This window comes from Delphinapterus leucas, chromosome 1 (genome assembly GCF_059928025.1).
Source record: "Delphinapterus leucas isolate spDelLeu-1000000601 "Yukka" chromosome 1, BTC_Dleu_Yukka2, whole genome shotgun sequence".
In the NCBI taxonomy this organism is placed as follows: Eukaryota; Metazoa; Chordata; class Mammalia; order Artiodactyla; family Monodontidae; genus Delphinapterus; species Delphinapterus leucas.
The window spans coordinates 32561456-32581334 of NC_143129.1; the positions used below are offsets into that span (position 1 = coordinate 32561456).

At 36.4% G+C, this 19879-nt stretch overlaps 1 protein-coding gene across 1 annotated transcript in view; it reads right to left on the reverse strand.

The window, feature by feature from the left end:
- The window catches only part of CATSPERE (catsper channel auxiliary subunit epsilon), a 249588-nt gene that overhangs the window by 82734 nt on the left and 146975 nt on the right, over window positions 1–19879 (reverse strand). The window contains exon 11 of the mRNA XM_022579421.2: window positions 9634–10076. Coding sequence (XP_022435129.2) covers window positions 9634–10076 — 443 coding nt within the window. The remainder of the gene's footprint in view (window positions 1–9633; window positions 10077–19879) is intronic.

Sequence of the window (19879 nt, forward strand, 5' to 3'; positions counted from 1 at the left end):
ATAGAGCAGGAAAAAGCAAAGTGAAGATAGCTTAAGGGACTTATGGAACATCTTGTGGACCAACATTTGCATTATAGGAGTCCCAGAATGAAAAGAGAGTGAGAAAGGGGCAGAAAAATTGTTTGAAAAAACAATGACTAAAAAACATTCTTGGGCTTCCCTGGTGGCACAGTGGTTGAGAATCTGCCTGCTAATGCAGGGGACACGGGTTCGAGCCCTGGTCTGGGAGGATCCCACATGTCGTGGAGCAACTGGGCCCATGAGCCACAACTACTGAGCCTGCGCGTCTGGAACCTGTGCTCCACAACAAGAGAGGCCGTGATAATGAGAGGCCCGTGCACCACGATGAAGAGTGGTGCCGGCTCACTACAACTAGAGAAAGCCCTCACACAGAAACAAAGACCCAAAACAGCCAAAAATAAATAAATAAATAAATAAAATTTAAAAAACAAAAACAAAAAACTTTCTTAACCTGGGGAAGGAAACAGACACCCAGATCCAGGAAGCTCAGAGAGTTCCAAATAAGATAAACTCCAAAAGACCTACACCAAGACACATTGTAATTAAATATCAAAAGTTAAAGACAAGGAGAAAGTCTTAAAAGCATCTTGTTGTACAAAGGGAAACACATGAGACTATCAGCAGATTTTTCAGTAATAACTTTGTGGACAGAAGGAAGTGGTATGATATATTCAAAGTGCTCAAAGTAAAAAACTGTCCTTCAGAGTTGAAAGAGAGATAAAGTGTTTTCCAGACAAGCACAAGCTAAAGGAGTTCAACAACACTAAACCCACCTTACAAGAAATATTAAAGGCAATTCTTAAGTAGAAATGAAAGGGTGCTGTTAGTAACAGGAAATATGAAAGTATAAACCCAAGTGGTAAAGGTAAATATATAGTAAAATTCAGAATAATCTAACATGTGGACAGGGTGAGTTAATCACTTATAAAGCTAGTATGAAAGTTAAAGACAAAATAGTAAAAATACCTACAATAATTTGTTCATAGATACACAAGATAAAAAGATGTAAATTGTGACATCAAAATGTAAAACATGGGAGGGGGAATAAAAATGTAGAGCTTTAGACTATGATCAAATTTGTTATCAACTTAAAATAGACTATTATAAATATAAGTAATATGTTTTATATGTAAGCCATACAGTAACCATAAAGGAAAAACTTATAGGAGATACAGATAAGATAAAAGAAATGAATCAAAGCAAACCACTAAAAAAGTCATTAAACCAGAAAGGAAGAGATCAGAGAAGAAAAAAGGAGCACAGAAGAACTACAAAACAGCCAGAAACAATTAACAAAATGACAATAAGTACATACCTATCAATAACTAATTTAAATGTAAATGGATTAAATTCTCTAATTAAAAGACATAGAGTGGCTAAATGGATAAAAGAAAACCACCCTTCTGTATGCTGTCTACAAGAGATTCACCTAGATGTAAAATTACAGACAGATTGAAATTGAAGGGATGGAAAAAATATTTTATGAAAATGGAAATCAAAAGAAAACTGGGGTAGGTATAGTTATCAGACAAAATAGACTTTAAAACAAAAACTATAATATAGACAAAGAAGGTCATTATATAATGATAAAGGGGTCAATCCAACATGATATAACACATATGCACCCAACATAGGAGCACCTGCATATATAAAGCAAATATTAATAGAGCTAAAATGAGAAATAGACAGCAATACAATAATAGTAGGGGACTTTAATTCCCTACTTTCATCAATAGATCAACCAGACAGAAAATCAATAAGGAAACATTGGCCTTAAACAACACATTATACCGAATGACTTAACAGATATATCCAGAACATTCCATCCAAAAGCAACAGAATATATATTCCTCTCAAGTGCACATGAAATATTCTCTAGGATAGATTATATGTTAGGCCACAAAACAAGTCCTAATAAATTTAAGAAGATTGAAATCATATTAAACATCTTTTCTGACCATGTGGTATGAAGCTAGAAAGCAATTATAAGAAGAAAACTGGAAAATTCACAAATATTTAGATATTAAACATTCTGCTGAACAATGGGTCAAAGAAGAAATCAAAAAATACTTTGAGACAAATGAAAATGGAAACCCAACATACCAAAAATTTTGGGATGCAGCAAAAGCAGTTCTAAGAGGGAAGCTCATAATGATAAATGGCCTACTTCAAGAAATAAGAAATATTAACAAAAAATCTAATTTTACACCTTGAAGAATTAGAAAAAGAAGAATAAACAAAGCCCAAAGTCAGTAGAAGGAAGGAAATACCAAAGATCAGAGCAGAAATAAATAATTAGAGACTGAAAAAACAATGGAAAAGATCAGTGAAACTAAGAGCTTTTTTAAAATATAAATAATATTTACAAACCTTTAGCTAGACTCACTGACAAAAAAAAAGAGAGGACTCAAATAAATAAAAACAGACATGAAAGAGAAGACATTACAATTGGTACTACAGACATAAAAATGATCATAAGAGACTACTATGAAAAATTATATGCCAACAAATTGGACAACTTAGAAGAAATGGATAAATTCCTAGAAACATGCAACATACAAGACTGAATCATTGAGAAGTAGAAAATCTGAACAGACAAATTACTAGTGAGGAGACTGAATCAGTAATCAAAAACCTCCAGAAAAACTTAAGTCCATGACCAGAATGGCTTCCCTAGTGAATTATACCAATATTTAAAGAAGAATTAATGTCAATACTTCTCAAATTCTTCCAAAAATATAGAAGAGGGAACATTTCCAAACGAATTTTACAATGTCAGCATTACCCTGATACCAAAGCCAGACAAAGATGCCACCAGAAAAGCATATTACAGGCCAATATTCCTGACGAATATAGATGCAAAAATTCTCAACAAAATTTGGGAAGATAAGTTCAACAATACATTAAAAGGATTATACATCATGATCAAGTGGAATTTATTCCAGGGATGCACAGATAGTTCAACATGCACAAATCAATCAATGTGATATAACACATTAACAAAATGAAGGATAAATATAATATGATCATCTCAATAGATGCAGAAAAGCATTTGACAAGATTCAACATCCATTTATGATAAAAACTCTCAACAAAGTGTGTAGAGAGGAAAATACCTCAACATAATAAAGGCCATATATGACAACCCTATACCTAACAACATACTCAATGGTGAAAAGCTGGAAGTTTTCCTCTAAGATAAGGACCAAGACAATAATGTCCACAGTACCACTTTTATTCAAGTTCTAGACAGAACAATTAGGCAAGAAAAAGAAATAAAAGGCATCCAAATTAAAAAGGAAGAAGTAAAACTGTCACTACTTACAGATGACATGATATTATATGTAAAAAACCCTAAAGACTCCACCAAAAAACAAATCATTAAAGGTGCTGGATACAAGATCAATATATAAAAATCTGTTGCATTTCTATGCACTAATAAGGAACTGCCAGAAAAAGAAATTAAGAAAACAATTCCATTTACAGTTGCGCCAAAAAGAATAAAATACATAGGAATAAATTTAACTCAGGAGGTGAAAGACCCATACACTTTAAACTATACAATATTGAAGAAAGAAATTGAAGACATAAATAAATGGAAAAATTCTACATGTTCATGGATTGAAGGAATTAATATTGTTAAAATGTCCATACTACCCAAGCTATATACAGATTTAATGCAATCCCTATCAAAATTCCAATGGCAGTTTTCATAGTAATAGAATAAACAATCCTAAAGTTTGTATGGAACCACAAAAGACCCTGAATAGTCAAAATGGTCTTGAGAAAGAGGAACAAAGCTGGAATCAAACTACATTACAAAGCTGTGGTAATCAAAACAGTATAGCATAGGCATTAAAAACAGACCAATTGATTAGTGGCACAGAATAGAAAATCCAGAAGTAAAACCCATGCATATGTAGTTGATGAATTTATTACAAAGAAGCCAAGAATATACAATGAGGAAAGGATAGTTTCTTCAGTAAATCGTGTTGGGAAAAATGAATAGCCACCTGCAAAAGAATGAAACTGAACCTCTATCTCACACCATATACAAAAATCAACTCAAAATGATATTATAGACTTGAATGTAAGATCTGATACCCTGAAGCTCCTAGAAGAAAACATAGGTGGTAAGCTCCTTGGAATTGGTCTTGGCAAAAGTTTTTGGATTTGATACCAAAAGCAAAGGCAACAAAAGTAAAAATAAACAAGAGGAACTGCACCAAACTAAAAATATTCTGCACAACAAAGAAAACTATCAACAAAATGAAAAGAAAACCTAGTGATTGGGAGAAAATAGTTACAAACCATACATCTAATAAGAGGTTAATATCCAAAATATATAAGGAACTCCAACAACTCAAGAGCAAGAAAGCAAAAAATCTGATTTAAAAATGTGCAGAGGATCTGAATAAGCATTTTTCTGAAGGAGACATACATATGGCCAACAGATACATGAAAACAGGTACAACATCACAGGAATGCAAATCAAAACCACAATTAGATCTCACCTCACAGCTGTTAAATGACTATTATCAAAAGGACAAGAGATAAGAAGTGTTATCTTGTAATGAGGATTTGGAGAAAAGGGAACCATGAATTGTTGGTGGAAATGTAAACTGGGGCAGCTACTATGGAAAACAGTACGCAGGTTCCTCAAAACATTAAAAATAGAACTACCATATGATCCAGCAATTCCACTTCTGGGTATTTATCCAAAGGAAGCAAAAACACTAATTTGAAAAACTATATGCACCTCCATGTTCACTGCAGCATTGTTTATAATAGCAGAGACATGGAAGCAACCTAAGTATCCATCAATGGATAAATAGATAAAGAAGATGTGGTAAGTATATATACAATGGAATATTTTTCAGCTATAAAAGAGAAGGAAATCCTGTCATTTGTGACAACACTGATGGACCTAAAGGGCATTATGCTTAGTGAAGTAAGTCAGAAGGTGAAAGACAAATATCATATGATCTCATTTATATGTGGAATCAAAACCAAAACCAGGGCTTCCCTGGTGGCGCAGTGGTTGAGAGTCTGCCTGCCGATGCAGGGACACGGGTTCGTGCCCCGGTCCGGGAAGATCCCACATGCTGTGGAGCGGCTTGGCTGGAGCCATGGCTGCTGAGCCTGCACGTCCGGAGCCTGTGCTCCGCAACAGGAGAGGCCACAACAGTGAGAGGTCCGCGTACCGCAACAAAACAAAACAAAACAAAACAAAAACACCCCAAACCAATACCCCCATGACCTCATAGATACAGAGAACAGATTGATCATTGCCAGGAGTGGGGGATGGGTGAAATGGAAAAAGGTGGTTACAGGTACAAATTTGCAGTTAAAAAATAAATGTCATGAGAATATAGTGTACAACATGGTAACTATAGTGAATAATATTGCAATTTGAAAGTTGCTAAAATAGTAGATCTTAAAATTCTCATCACACAAAAAAATTTATAATTATGTATGGTGATGGATCTTAACTAGACTTAATGTGGTGATCATTTTATAAAATATACAAATATTGAATCATTATCTTGTACAACTGAAACAAATAAAATGTTACATATCAATTATACCTCAATATTAAAAAAAGGATTTAGGTCAATTAAGATATTCAGAAAAAAAAGATTCAGAAATAATTTTCAAAATTTCAAAACTAACTTTTGGTATAAATATCATTGTGAAACCAGCTAATAGCATTAAAAACTTTAAAAAATTAGTTATCTACTTTTGTGTATGGGTGTTATATTCAGTTTTTTCTTCAAAAATTAATGATTACTTATGAAGCTTAGCACCATAGTGGCCAAAAATTATAACATTCTAATACCACTATAGTTCATCAAATCTAAGATGCTATCATATGTAAGACTCATCCCAATTTCAAAGATGTTAAATGTTAAAAAAAAACTAGAAAACTGTGCCTTAGAAATGATGAAATATTGTGGTGGTGGTAGCAGTAGTAGAAACAGCAGAAGTGGTGATAGTTGTAGTAGTAACACATATATATATAGTGCTTATTATGTGCCAGGTGCTCTTCTAAGCCCTTTACATATATTAACTCATTTAATCCTCATAAGTAAAGTAAATACTATCAGCAGCAGCAGCAGCAGCAACAACAACATCAAAGACTTAAAAACTTGCTCATTGTCATCAGCTAGTAAATGATAGAGCCAATAGTTTATTTAAAAATGCAAATTTGGGAGAGTGCACAAGATGGTGGAGTAGAAAGACCCTAAGCTCACCTCCTTTCATAGGCACACAAAAATTACAACTATTTACAGTGCAGCTATTGATGATAATGACCTGAAAACTGGCAGAAAAGATTTTCCACAACCAAAGAAGGAACCACAATGAGAGGGGTAAGAAGAATGGAGATTCAGTATAGTCAAGACCTACATCCCTGAATCAGCAACGAAAGAATGGAAGATAATCACTATTGCAGAGGTTCTCCCCAAGGAGGGGGTGTGTCCCTACATTGGGCTCCCCAGCTGAGTGTTCTGCACCAGGAAGAAGAGTTCCCAGAATGGCTGGCTTTGAAGGCCAGCAAGGATTGTGACTCTGCTCTTAAAGGGCATGCACAAAATCTCACACATTACTAGTCCTAGCACAGAGGCAGTAATTTAAAAGGAACTAGGGTCAGACCCATTTGCTGAACTTAAAGAGACTCCTGGAGGGGCAGGAGGCAACTGGGACTCCCTCTGGGAACATAGACTCTGGTGGCAGCCATTTTGGGGAGCTGGTTCTACCACAAGGACATTGGTGCTGGCAAGCGCTCTTCTGGAATTCTCCCTCTAGCCTATTCTGGGGGCTTACCAGCCACCAGTGGATGGCACCATCCACAGCCCCCCCGCCCCAGCCAGCCATCATGGGACCCAGCCCCACCACCAGCAGGATGGCATCAGCCTTGGGACTCCCTGGACAGTACAGCCAACTATGTCAGGACCTGGCCCTGTCCACAAGCAGCCTCAGTGAGAAGGACCTGGCAGCCAACCAGGTGGGGGCCAGCCCCCACCTACCAGTATACTCACAGGCAGCCCCACCACAACAAAAGGGCCCACTCAGCCCACACAGTGGCAACCCTAGATCATACAGCTTGGGTGACCAGCGGGGAGTGTACTGCTGGTCCCCATAGGACATTTCCTACATAAGGCCACTTCTCCAAGATTGGGAAATGTAACAAATGTACTTAACACATACACATAAACACAGAGAATTAGGCAAAATGATGTGACTAAGGAATATGTTTCAAATGAAGGAACAGGATAAAACCCAAAAAGAAAAACTAAGTGAAATGGAGGTAAGCAATCTACCCAATAAACATTCAAGGTAATGATCACAAAGATGCTCAATGAACTCAGGAGAAGAATGGATGAACAAAGTGAGAAGTTTAATAAAGAGTTAGAAAATATAAACAAGAACCAAACAGAGCTGAAGAATATATTAACAGAAATAAAAAATACACTAAAACATGAAAATTTTAATGTTTCATAGTCCTTTGTATATTTTGATTGGTAACTAGTATTGTGAAGGGTTGAATTGCAGGTGGACAAATATACATTATACATGCAATTCTTGGAAAGGAAACCTATGAGAGTGTATGCAGATATTAAAGTTAGATAATCAAAGAAAGTTGCGCTGTGCTGAAGAAAAGTGTAAATCTTTGTTTTTGTTCTGGAAGGAGGGAGTACCTCAGCTTCAGAAAAGTGAGTTAAATATGCTCCTTGTTTCTTGAAACGTGCTCAATCCAGTCTTGTTTATTGTATTTTACTTTTCCCCTGTATCTTCTTCCCCCATTCCCTTCCCTCATAATAGGCACCCAGAACATATATCAAGCAAGTATGATGCTTTACTTGTTTGATATATGTCCTTGGCTATCTTTGTATTCTTATAAAATGAACAATACTCTTTTTTGCTTGTGATTTGTGTGTAGTTGTTTGTAATTTTAATAAATGTTACGTAGTAACATTTGATAGGTCTCAGTTTCTTATTCAACACTATTTTTCATTCAAGACTATGTTTTAAGGTCTATCCATGTAATTGTATATAAATCTAAAGCAGCTTTATTTGTTTCAAAACCTGTTTATGCCAGATTGCATTATTATTGTAATTGTGGAATTAAACTAAATATTATGGACTGGTTAAATACCAGTGTAAAAATAGAGTCACTCTTTCCCTGAAAACTAAATTTGGAACTGCTTTGGAAAGTTTTGATAAAGCAAGTCACAGAAGAAATTGCTGAGCTAGGTATGAGCAAGATAACACTAAAAGGCTGGGGAAAAAATTATAAAAATCTAGAACTTTGGTTGTTTTGCCACTGTCTTTAAGTTCCCCCCACCCCTGGCTATTTTAAAGAAACTGAAATGCGAACTAAGAGATGATGTCTTATGAATAAGACTATGCAAGAAAGGAGATGAGGGATTCCAATCAGTGGACTAATTTCAAAGCAAAGTCTGTGGTCCTATATTAAAAGATTGACTAATGAATGTACCTTCATCTATTTAAGTTAAAGTAGAATGTTTCACATATAGCACTTTCCTTTTTTAAATGATTCTTCACTTAAACTTACTTTGGAATTAAGTGAACACTTCCATTCCACTGTATCAATTAAGAGGCCCACTATTGTTTATGCTTAAGAAAGCTGAGCCTAGAAAAGGAGAGTGGGGAATAGAATATACAATATTTGGGAAGAAATTACAGTAACATGTAAAAATGCTTATGCTATAATATTAACTAGGAAAGTAGTATACAAAATAATATACACAGTATATTTATATCTATTGTGGTAGATTGTTTACAAAGATGGCTGCAGTAATTCTTCCCATTCCTATATGTAGGTCCCTTTACAGTGTAAGTTTGCTGTTCTCTTAAGAAGTGCAGTCTATTTCCCTATCATGTTAATCTGGGCTGGCCTTGTGTTGCTTTGACAAATAGAATGTAGCCAAACCTAGGCCTTGTGGCTTCTGCCTTCACCATCTTGGAATGCTGCCCTGAGATTGCCATGTGAAGAAGCCAGGTCTAGCCTGGAGGATAGAGGACACATGAAGCAGAGACAAGTGCTCCAGCTGAGGCCCCTTATACTAACAAGCCAGTACTTGCACCAAACATTTGACATGTGAATGAAGCCATCTTACATTATCCTGTCCCAGGCAAGCCACCAGATGACAACAGCCTCATGAATAAACCCAGATGAAACCAGCAGAACAGCCCATCTACTCATAACCCAAATTGTTGATCCACAGAACTTGTTGTTTGAAGCCATTAGGTTTAGGGATGGTGTTATAGTGCAATAGATAGCAGATACAACTCTACAGAGCAGTCATGCACTATATAAAAAAAAGGAAGTGAACAATACAATTGACAAAGAATTCTACAGGAATGTGTTTTTAAGTGGCAAAGAGGCCCTGGATATTGAAAGTAAAAATTTTTGCTCAGGAATTAATGACTTACCATATCATTATTCATTAAAAATTTACATATTTCTCAACATTTTCTCAACATTTTCAAAGCTAAATTTGGAGGGAAATCCATTCTTTTAAATGTTAATATTATAATTTTACATTTATTAAAATCGAATGAAAGAATTTTAAAATATTAACTTACCATGGTTTTAGTGCAGTATCCTGAGGCAATTTCATAGTGAAGCTGATTTTTCTCTTCCAATATTTTTGGGCCATATGATTCCACAATAATATACAGCCCAATATTTTCTGGATAGACTATTTGAGCCCAAACTGACAGGTTTTGTCCCTTGTCCAAAAGATAAAAAACACGAAAAATATCATTATGAAATGCCATGTAGGGGCATTTTTCTTTTGTTTTGAAAGCTATACTTTGTGCTTCCAGTTTTAAGGGATATTCCTGTGGATGTATTGTGCCATTTTCAAAAACATGTATGAGATACATTTTACCAGATGTATTCAAGGAAATTAATGATTTTATTGTGCTATTTGTCCATAAATGCAGCTTTACTGCATCTTTAATATTAATCTTGAAATAAAACATTACATTATTTTCCATTTTTACCACAATATTTCCATAATAATCTGGAAAAAAGAGAGAAAAGTTTGTGTTATTCTATGTTGACATAAATTCATGCTGTTTTATTTAAGTGCACTATTAACCAAAATAATTTCTTTCATAGTGATTATTTATATACTTTGAGAAAATTCAGGCACAAACCCATAACATTACAAGATGTTTGAGAGCTTCTCTCCCACTTCGTAGCAGAGCGTTTTTTTGTTTTTGTTTTTTTTTCTGCATACCTTTTTCCTCACATTCACTCTATCACATTTTTTTTTTTTTTTTTTTGCGGTACACGAGCCTCTCACTGTTGTGGCCTCTCCCTCTGCGGAGCACAGGCTCCGGACGCGCAGGCTCAGCAGCCATGGCTCATGAGCCCAGCCGCTCTGTGGCATGTGGGATCTTCCTGGACTGGGGCATGAACCCGTGTCCCCTGCATCAGCAGGCGGACTCTCAACCACTGCGCCACCAGGGAAGCCCCACTCTATCACTTTTATAATCACATTATTAACATAGAAGAGCTGGAATTAGTGCATTAAATAATAATGAGGATGAGAATGACAGGAATGGTATTATTAGGAAGCATTGTATTATGGACTGAATTATGTTCCCTCAAAATGCATATGTTGAAGCCCTAACTCTCATTGTTACTGTATTTGAAGGTAGAGTCTTTAAGGAGGTAATTAAGGTTAAATGAGGTCAGAAGGATGGGGCCCTAATCCAATATGACTGATGTCTTTATCAGGGGAGGAAGATACACCAGAGAGCTCTTTCTCTCTCTGCATGTACAAAGAGGAAAGGCTATGTGAGGACAAAGTGAGAAGGTGGCCACTGTATTCAAGCCAGCAAGAGAGTCTTCGTCAGAAACCAACCTTGATGACACCTTGATCTTGGACTTCTAGCCTCCAGAATTGTGAGAAAATAAATTTCTATTGCTTAAGCCACTTAATCTGTGGTATTTTCCTATGGCAGCCATAATAGGCTAATGCAATTGGGATGAAGAAATGGTGGTGGGAGGGAGACAGCACCTCTTCAGGTTCACTTTATACAAAATAATTAACTTTCTCCCCTTAATAGAGTATTATGCCTAAGTTGCAGAGGTTCATAGACAATAAGTCTCTTAACATCTTTGGTTCTATAACCATATGTATAAAATGAACAGTTGGACCAGTTGGTTTCATAACTTCCTTTCCAGATATGACACTCTTTGCGTACAGCCCCTAGGAGTATACTTTCTTTAATTTTCAAAAACAGCACTTAGAAACGACTGGCTGAAAGGAGGAAGGTGAATTCAAAGAGTTAGGGAGGTTCAGAGCTCTTTGTGAGTTTGCATCTTACATTTGGAATATGAATAATTAAGTGACATTTTCACAACTTGCCATAAATTATATTCTAATCAAGCTCTTAAATCAGAAATACCAATTTTTTTAGGATCAGAATACTTTAATAACAGTGTCAACATACTACCATTTTCCTATCACACTGCTCATTAAAAACATTATTAAATGAATTTTGGATTAAATACAAAGTTAAGACAAAATTAGGAATTATTTTTTTAAATAATGAGAATAAGAACACTATATATAAAAGCCTGTGGGACGTAGCTAAAGCTATGCAGAGAAAAATTCATAGCATTATGTTTTTCATAGTTTTAAATGCTTAGAAAACAACAAAAACTGAAAATAAATGAACTAGTTATTTAACTCAGGAAGCAGGCAACAGAATACCAACATTACAAACAAAAAGCAGAAGTGAGGAATCATTAATGACAAAAGCAGAAATTAAGGAATTAAATAAAAAAGAAAGTAGATTTGATAAATCAAAGAGTTCTTTTCAAAGGAAAGGAAAACAAAAACAAAAAATTAAAAAAAAATGATATCTTGCAAGCCAAACTAGCAAGGAGTGGGACATAAACAATATTACAAATAAGCAAGAGAATATGATTACAGATACATAAGAAATTTAAACATTAAAATGGGAAGCCTTTGCCAATAAATTAGAAAATCTAGAAAAAATGAATGCTTTCCTAGGAATAAACAAACTTCTAAAATTGACTGAAGAAGAGATGAAAGACTTTAATAGACCAATTAGAGAAAATAAAATTAATGAATAGATATAACATTCCTGGTTGGGAAGACCTGATATTGCAAATATGCAAACATCTATTCAATAAATATCAATATTTATTGAATGCCCACTATAGCTACATACTGTTCTAAATACTTGGGAGGGACATATTAGTAGAAAAACTGAAAGATCATTTTCTTTTGTAGCTTCTATTCCTTTAGGGAAGACCGCCAATAAACATAAGATAAGTAAATTATATAGTGTGTTGGCGATTAAAGCTACAGTAACCAAAACAATATAGATCTTGTGGAGATAGATGAGGGAAGGGGATAGCCTAGAAACTGAACCCAGTTAACATGAGGCATAAATGCATAATAAAATTGGCATTTCAAATCTGTAGGGTAAGTGGTGTTTAACAGAAGACTGATTTGAAGGCAACACCAGCTTTCACAGGAAAAATAGAAATAAAAAATAAAATTAGATTCCTTATACCAAATATAATTCTAGATGAATTAAAGATTTAAACATAAAAATTATAATGCTAAATTATAAAAAGAAAATATGTGATAATATCTTTATAATTGGAAAGACCTTTCATATAATGACATTACAGAAGAATTCACAAATAAAAATACTAACAAATTTGACTACTTAAAAACTGAAATTGTAAATGTCAAAGTCCCTGCAAAAAGACACTGAGAAATTACACACCACAGAAAATATTTGCAATATGCGTCAAAGACAAATGGGTAATATACATTATAAGTAAAAAATATATCAATAAGAAAATAAGCAATCCAGTGCAAAATATCTAAACAGTATGAATTGACAATCCAGAGAAAATATGACCAATGAACATACAAAACTAGATAAAACATCTAATTATAAAATGTGCAATAAAATGAGAATTACACATTTTTCTTCCACACTATGGGTAAATAGTAAATAGATTTTATAAAAATATACATTTTAAAAATAATTTTGGGTGAGTTTAGACTGACAATTTTAAGGATTTATCAACTTTTTAAATATTCAGAACTCTGATTCAAGAATTCTATATCTAATAATCTATGTTACAGGAATACTTGTACAAGCGTACAAGTACATATATACATATGTATATATATATGCATATTCTCCACAGGGGTTTCTTTAATTTTTATTTTATATTGGAGTATAGTTGATATACAATATTGTGTTAGTTTCAGGTGTGCAGCAAAGTGATTTATTTATACATATACATACTTCCATTCTTTTTCAGATTCTTTTCCCATATAGGTTATTATAGAATATTGAGTAGAGTTCCATGTGCTATACAGAAGGTCCTTATTGACTATTTTATATATAGTAGTGCGTATATGTTAATCCTAAACTCCTAATTTAATCCCTCCCATTACCTTTTCCCTTTCGTATCCATAAGTTTGTTCTCAAAGTCTGTGAGTCTGTTTCTGTTTTGTAAATAAGTCCATTTGTATCACTTTTTAAGATTCCATATAAAAGTGACATCATATGATATTTGTCTTTCTCTGACTTACTTCACTTAGTATGATAATCTCTAGGTTCACACATGTTGCTGCAAATGGAATTATTTCATTTTTTTATGGCTGAGTAATATTCCATTATATGTATGTACCACATCTTCTTTGTCCATTCCTCTGTCAATGGACACTTATGTTGCTTTAATGACTTGGCTATTGTAAATAGTGCTGCAATGAATATTGGGGTGCATTTATCTTTCTCAAATTATGGTTTTTTCTGGATATATGCCCAAGAGTGGGATTGCTGGATCATATGGTAATTCTATTTTTAGTTTTTTAAGGAACCTCCATACTGTTCTCCATAGTGGTTGTACCAATTTACATGCCCACAAGCAGTGTAGGAGGGTTCCCTGTTCTCCACACCCTCCCCAGATTTTATTGTTTGTAGACTTTTTGATGATGGCCATTCTGACTGTGTGTGGTGATACCTCATTGTAGTTTTGATTTGCATTTCTCTAGTAATTAGCAATGTTGAGAATTTTTCATGTGCTTTTTCACCATATATATGTCTTCTTTGGAGACCCATTCTGTGGGGTTGTCTTTTCATTTTGTTTATGGTTTCCTTTGCTGTGCAGAACCTTTTAAGTTTCATTAGGTCCCATTTGTTTATTTTTATTTCCATTATTCTAGGAGGTGGATCAAAAAAATCTTGCTGTGATTTATGTCAAACAATGTTCTTCCTATGTTTTCCTCTAAGAATTTTACAGTGTCCGGTCTTACATGTAGGTCTCTAATCCATTTTGAGTTTATTTTTGTGTATGGTAAGGGAGTGTTCTGATTTCATTCTTTTACATGTAGCTGTCCAGTTTTCCCAGCACCACTTACTGAACAGACTGTCTTTTCTCCATTGTGTATCCTTGCCTCCTTTGTCATAGATTAGTTGACCATAGGTGCATGGGTTTATCTCTGGGCTTTCTATCCTGTTCCATTGACCTATAGTTCTGTTTTTGTGCCAGTACCGTACTGTCTTGATTACTGTCGCTTTGTAATATAGTTTTAACTCAGAGAGTCTGATTCCTCCAGCTCCGTGTTTTTCCCTCAAGACCACTTTGGCTATTTGGGGTCTTTCGTGTCTCCATACAAATTTTAATATTTTTGTTCTAGTTCTGTAAAAAAATGCTATTGGTAATCTGATAGGGATTGCATTGAATCTGTAGATTGCTTTGGGTGTATAGACATTCTCACAATATTGATTCTTCCAATCCAAGAACATGGTATATCTCTCCACCTGTTGGTATCATCTTTAATTGCTTTCATCAGTGTCTTACAGTTTTCTGCATACAGGTCTTTTGTCTCCCTAGGTTGGTTTATTCCTGGGTATTTTATTTTTTTGTTGCAATGGTAAATGGGAGTGTTTCATTAATTTCTCTTTCACATTTTTCATTATTATTGGAGAGGAATGCAAGAGATTTCTGTGTATTAATTTTGTATCCTGCAACTTTTTCAAATTCATTGATTAGCTCTAGTAGTTTTCTGGTGGCATCTTTAGGATTCTCCATGTATAGTATCATGTCATCTGCAGACAGTGACAGTTTTACTTCTTCTTTTCCAGTTTGTATTCCTTTTATTTCTTCTTCTTCTCTGATTGCCATGGTTAGGAGTTCCAAAACTATGTTGAATAATAGTGGTGAGAGTGGACATCCTTGTCTTGTTCCTGATCTTAGAGGAAATGCTTTCAGTTTTTCACCATTGAGAATGATGTTTGCTGTGGGTTTGTCATATATGGCCTTTATTATGTTGAGGCAGGTTCCCTCTATGCCCACTTTCTGGAGATTTTTTATCATAAATCGTTGTTGAATTTTGTCAAAAGCTTTCTCTGCGTCTACTGAGATGATCATATGGTTTTTCGTCTTCAATTTGTTAATATGGTGTATCACATTGATTGATTTTCCTATATTGAAGAATGCTTGCATCCCTGGGATAAATCCCACATGATCATGGTGTATGATCCTTTTAATGTGTTGTTGGATTCTGTTTGCTAGTATTTTGTTGAGGATTTTTGCATCTATATTTGTCAGTGATATTGGTCTGTAATTTTCTTTATTTTGTAGTATCTTTGTCTGGTTTTGGTATCAGGGTGATAGTGGCCTCATAGAATGAGTTTGGGAGTGTTCCTTCCTCTGCAATTTTTTGGAAGAGTTTGAGAAGGATGGGTGTTAACTCTTCTCTAAATGTTTGATAGAATTCACCTGTGAAGACATCTGGTCCTGGACTTTTCTTGTTCAAAGATTTTTAATCACAGTTTCAATTTCATTACTTGTGATTGTTCTGTTCATATTTTCTCTTTCTTCCTGTTTCAGTCTTGGAAGGTTATACCTTTCTAAGAATTTGTCCATTTCTTCCAGGTTGTCAATTTTATTGGCATAGAGTTGCTTGTAGTAGTCTCTTAGGATGCTTTGTATTTCTGCAGTGTCTGTTGTAACTTCTCCTTTTTCATGTCTAATTTTAGTGATTTGAGTCCTCTCCCTCTTTTCCTTGATGAGTCTGGCTAATGGTTTATCAATTTTATCTTCTCAAAGAACCAGCTTTTAGTTTTATTGATCTTTGCTATTGTTTTCTTCCTTTTTATTTCATTTATTTCTGCTTTGACATTTATGATTTCTTTCCTTCTGTTAACTTTGGGTTTTATTTGTTCTTCTTTCTCTAGTTCCTTTAGGTGTAAGGACAGATAGTTTATTTGAGAATTTTTTTGTTTCTTGAGGTAGGCTTGTATAGCTATAAACTTCCCTGTTTGAACCGCTTTTGCCACATCCCGTAGGTTTTGGATCACGGTGTTTTCATTGTCATTTGTCTCTAGGTATTTTTTGATTTCCTCTTTGATTTCTTCAGTGATCTCTTGGTTATTTAAGAATGTATTGTTTAGCCTCCATGTGTTTGTGTTTTTTATGTTTTTATCCCTTATTGCTTTTAATATTCTCTACTTTTATGTTTTGGCATCTTAATTACAATGTGTCTTGTGGTTCTCTTTGAGTTGACCATACTTGGGACTCTCTGTACTTCCTAGACTTGCATGTCTGTTTTCTTTCCCAGGTTAGGGAACTTTTCAGCTATTATGTCTTCAAATGTGTTCTTGGCCCCTTTCTCTCTTCTCCTTCTGGGATCCCTATAATGCAAATGTTAGTATGCTTGATGTTTTCCCAGAAGTTTCTTAGACTGTCCTCATTTCTTTTCCTTCTTTTTTTCTGCTCAGCATCAGTGATTTCCACTACTCTGTCTTCCAGATTGCTGATTCATTCCTCTGTATCATTTAATCTAATATTGGTTCCTTCTAGTGTATTTTTCATTTCATTATTGTATTCCTCACCTCTGGTTTTTATTTATATTTTCCAACTCTTTTAAAAAATATCTAACTTCTCTCTCTGTGCTTCCATTCTTCTCCCCAGTTCTTTGATCACCTTTATGATCATTACCCTGAACTCTTTCTTGGGTAGATTTCCTATTTCCACTTCACTTAGTTTTCTGGGGTTTTATCTTGTTCTTTTGTTTGGAACATGTTCCTCTGTTGTTTCATTTTGCCTAACATGTTTTTATTTCTTTGTATCTGGTAGTTTATGTTTCCTGACCTTGGAAAAGTGGCCTTTTGTAGGAGATGTCCTATGCATCCTAGTAGCACACTCCCCTCTCATCACCTGAGCTATATACTGTAGAGTCATTCCCTATGTGGGTTGCATAGGACCTTCTGTTGTGGTGGGTTGACTACTGTGGGGGGCTTGGTAGACTTTGTTGGCTCCCAGTCCAGTTGGTTGCCAGGCTCTGCCTTTTAAGGAGGCTGCTAGCTACTGGTTGGTGGAACTGGATCATGAGGTGGTGGGCTGCAGAACCCCAGGGGTCCGCAGTGTTAGTGCTTGTTCACTGGTGGGTGGGGTTAGGGTCCAGGAGATCCTGGGATTGATGCCTGTCCACTGGTGGGTGAACCCAGGTCTTGGGGCCAATGCCAGCTTACTATTGGGCAGAACTGGGTCCTCAGGTCTAGCTGCAGGGCCCAGGGGCCCCAGAGCTGATTTCAGATTGCTGGTGGGTGGGTCCAGTTCCTGACACAGCTGGATGTTGGGTCCAGAATGTAGGTTCAGGTTCCAGCTGGTCACAAGGTTGGTGCTGGTCCACTGGGTCCCCAGGTTGTGGGCTGTGGTTGTCCTGTGGTTAGTGTCTGCCCTCTGGTGGGTGAAGCTGGTCCCAAGGCTAGAGCAGGCTTTCTGGTGGCTGGTGCCTGCTCACTGGTGGTATAGCTGCATCCTGGCGTCTCTGGCTACAAGGCCTTCTGGGCTCCAGGTTTAGTGCTTGAGCTGTGGTGTGTGGGTCCAGGTCCTGGGCCTTCTGATGGGCAGGGCTGTGTCCAGGAGTGGTTGTGGGCTCTGGGGGTCTTAAGGCAGCCTGTATGCTGGTGGGCAGGGCTGTGTCCCCACCTAGTTAGTTGCTTGGCCCAAGGCATCCCAGTAGTGGTGGCTACAGGCTGTTGGGCAGGGGCAGGGTGGGATCCTGAAGCTAATAAACTAGAGGGAGAATTCCAAAATGATGCTTGCCAGCACCAGGGTCCATGTGGTATAAGAGCTCTCAAAAATGGCTGTGGCCAGTGTCTGTGTCCCCAGGATGAGCTTCATTTTCCTCCTGCCTCTCCAGGAGACTCTCCAAGATCAGCAGGTAGGTCTGACCCAGGATCCTTTCAAATTACAACTTCTGCTCTGGGTCCTGGAGCATGTGACATTCTCTGAGTCTCTATTTCCCACAGCTCTCCAGGACTCCTGAAAGTAAGCCCCACTGGCCTTCAAACCCAAATGTTCTGGGGAGTAATCATCTGGTGCTGGGGAACACAATGTGGGGTTCAGACTGCTCACTCCTTGGGGAGAACCTCTGCAATTATAATTACTCTCCTGTTTGTGGGCTGCCCAGAGACATGGGACTTGAGTATACTGTGACTCTGTCCCTCCTACCTGTCTCATTGTGGTTCCTCCTTTATAGCTTTAGTTGTAGATCTTTTCTGGCAGGTTCTGGTCTTTTTCATCAATAGTTGTTCTGTAAATAGTTGTAATTTTGGTGTGCTTGTGAGAGTAGGTGAGTTCAGGTCCTTCTACTCTGTCATCTTATCTGATTTCACCTGTTATATTTTGAATTTGCTTTTTAAAATGTCTGGATAAATTCACAGGAACTTGTTAATAGTGGGTTATCTGAGAAATGGAAATAGTGAAGGCTGAGGACCTTTAACTTCATATCTCATATACTCATAAACTGTTTAAACTTTTTATTTCAGCATTTCTGAATGGCTTTCAGTACAATATTCAAACTTTAAGGTCCTCTAAAATCTATCCCCAATTTTTCATTCTGATCTTATCTTCTTTTCACTATGGTCTTTTAAAAACACAAATATCCGGGCTTCCCTGATGGTGCAGTGGTTGAGTCTGCCTGCCGATGCAGGGGACATGGGTTCGTGCCCCGGTCCGGGAAGGTCCCACATGCCACAGAGCAGCTGGGCCCATGAGCCATGGCCACTGGGCCTGTGCGTCCAGAGCCTGTGCTCCGCAATGGGAGAGACCACAACAGTGAGAGGCCCGCGTACCACACACACAAAAAAACCCAAAAAAACTCAAAACAAAAACACAAATATCCTGCTTCTCTCTTGCTTAAAACTCCTTAGAACTCCCTAGAGGCCTTAGAAGAAGGTCCAATTTCTTCATACAACTTTTGAAGTCTTTAATAATCTGGACTCTATTTCTCCAGAAGAGACTCATCCCCTTTCTCTCTGCAGAACTCTGTTTCAGCAGTTTATCATGTTTCAAGTTCTGGGAAGTATCCTGTCATCTCTGTCTCTGGGTCACTGGGCACACCAATCCCATCTATTGTCTTCACTGTCTAACCCCGGCTTATTCAGCAGATCTCAGTTTAGATACCACTTCTCTACCTCAAGGTAGCCTTCCCTACTTCCATGTCTCCCAATTTGGGTAAGGTACTCAATCTGTGTGTTTCCATAGCACCCTATATTTTCTCTATCATAGAATTAAACATGTTGCTTTATTTGCATGTTAACTTGTCTTTATCCTATGTAATCTTGTAAACTCTGGGAGGGTGGGAATTGTGTTCAAATTACCACTATATCTCCAACCCCTAGCAGAATGCCTCACAAATAGTGGTGCTCAATGAATATTTTTCAATTATTTATTCCAAAAAGTACGTATCATATACTGTTCTAGGTATTGTGGGTAAAGCAGCAAATATAATGAAGTCATGCA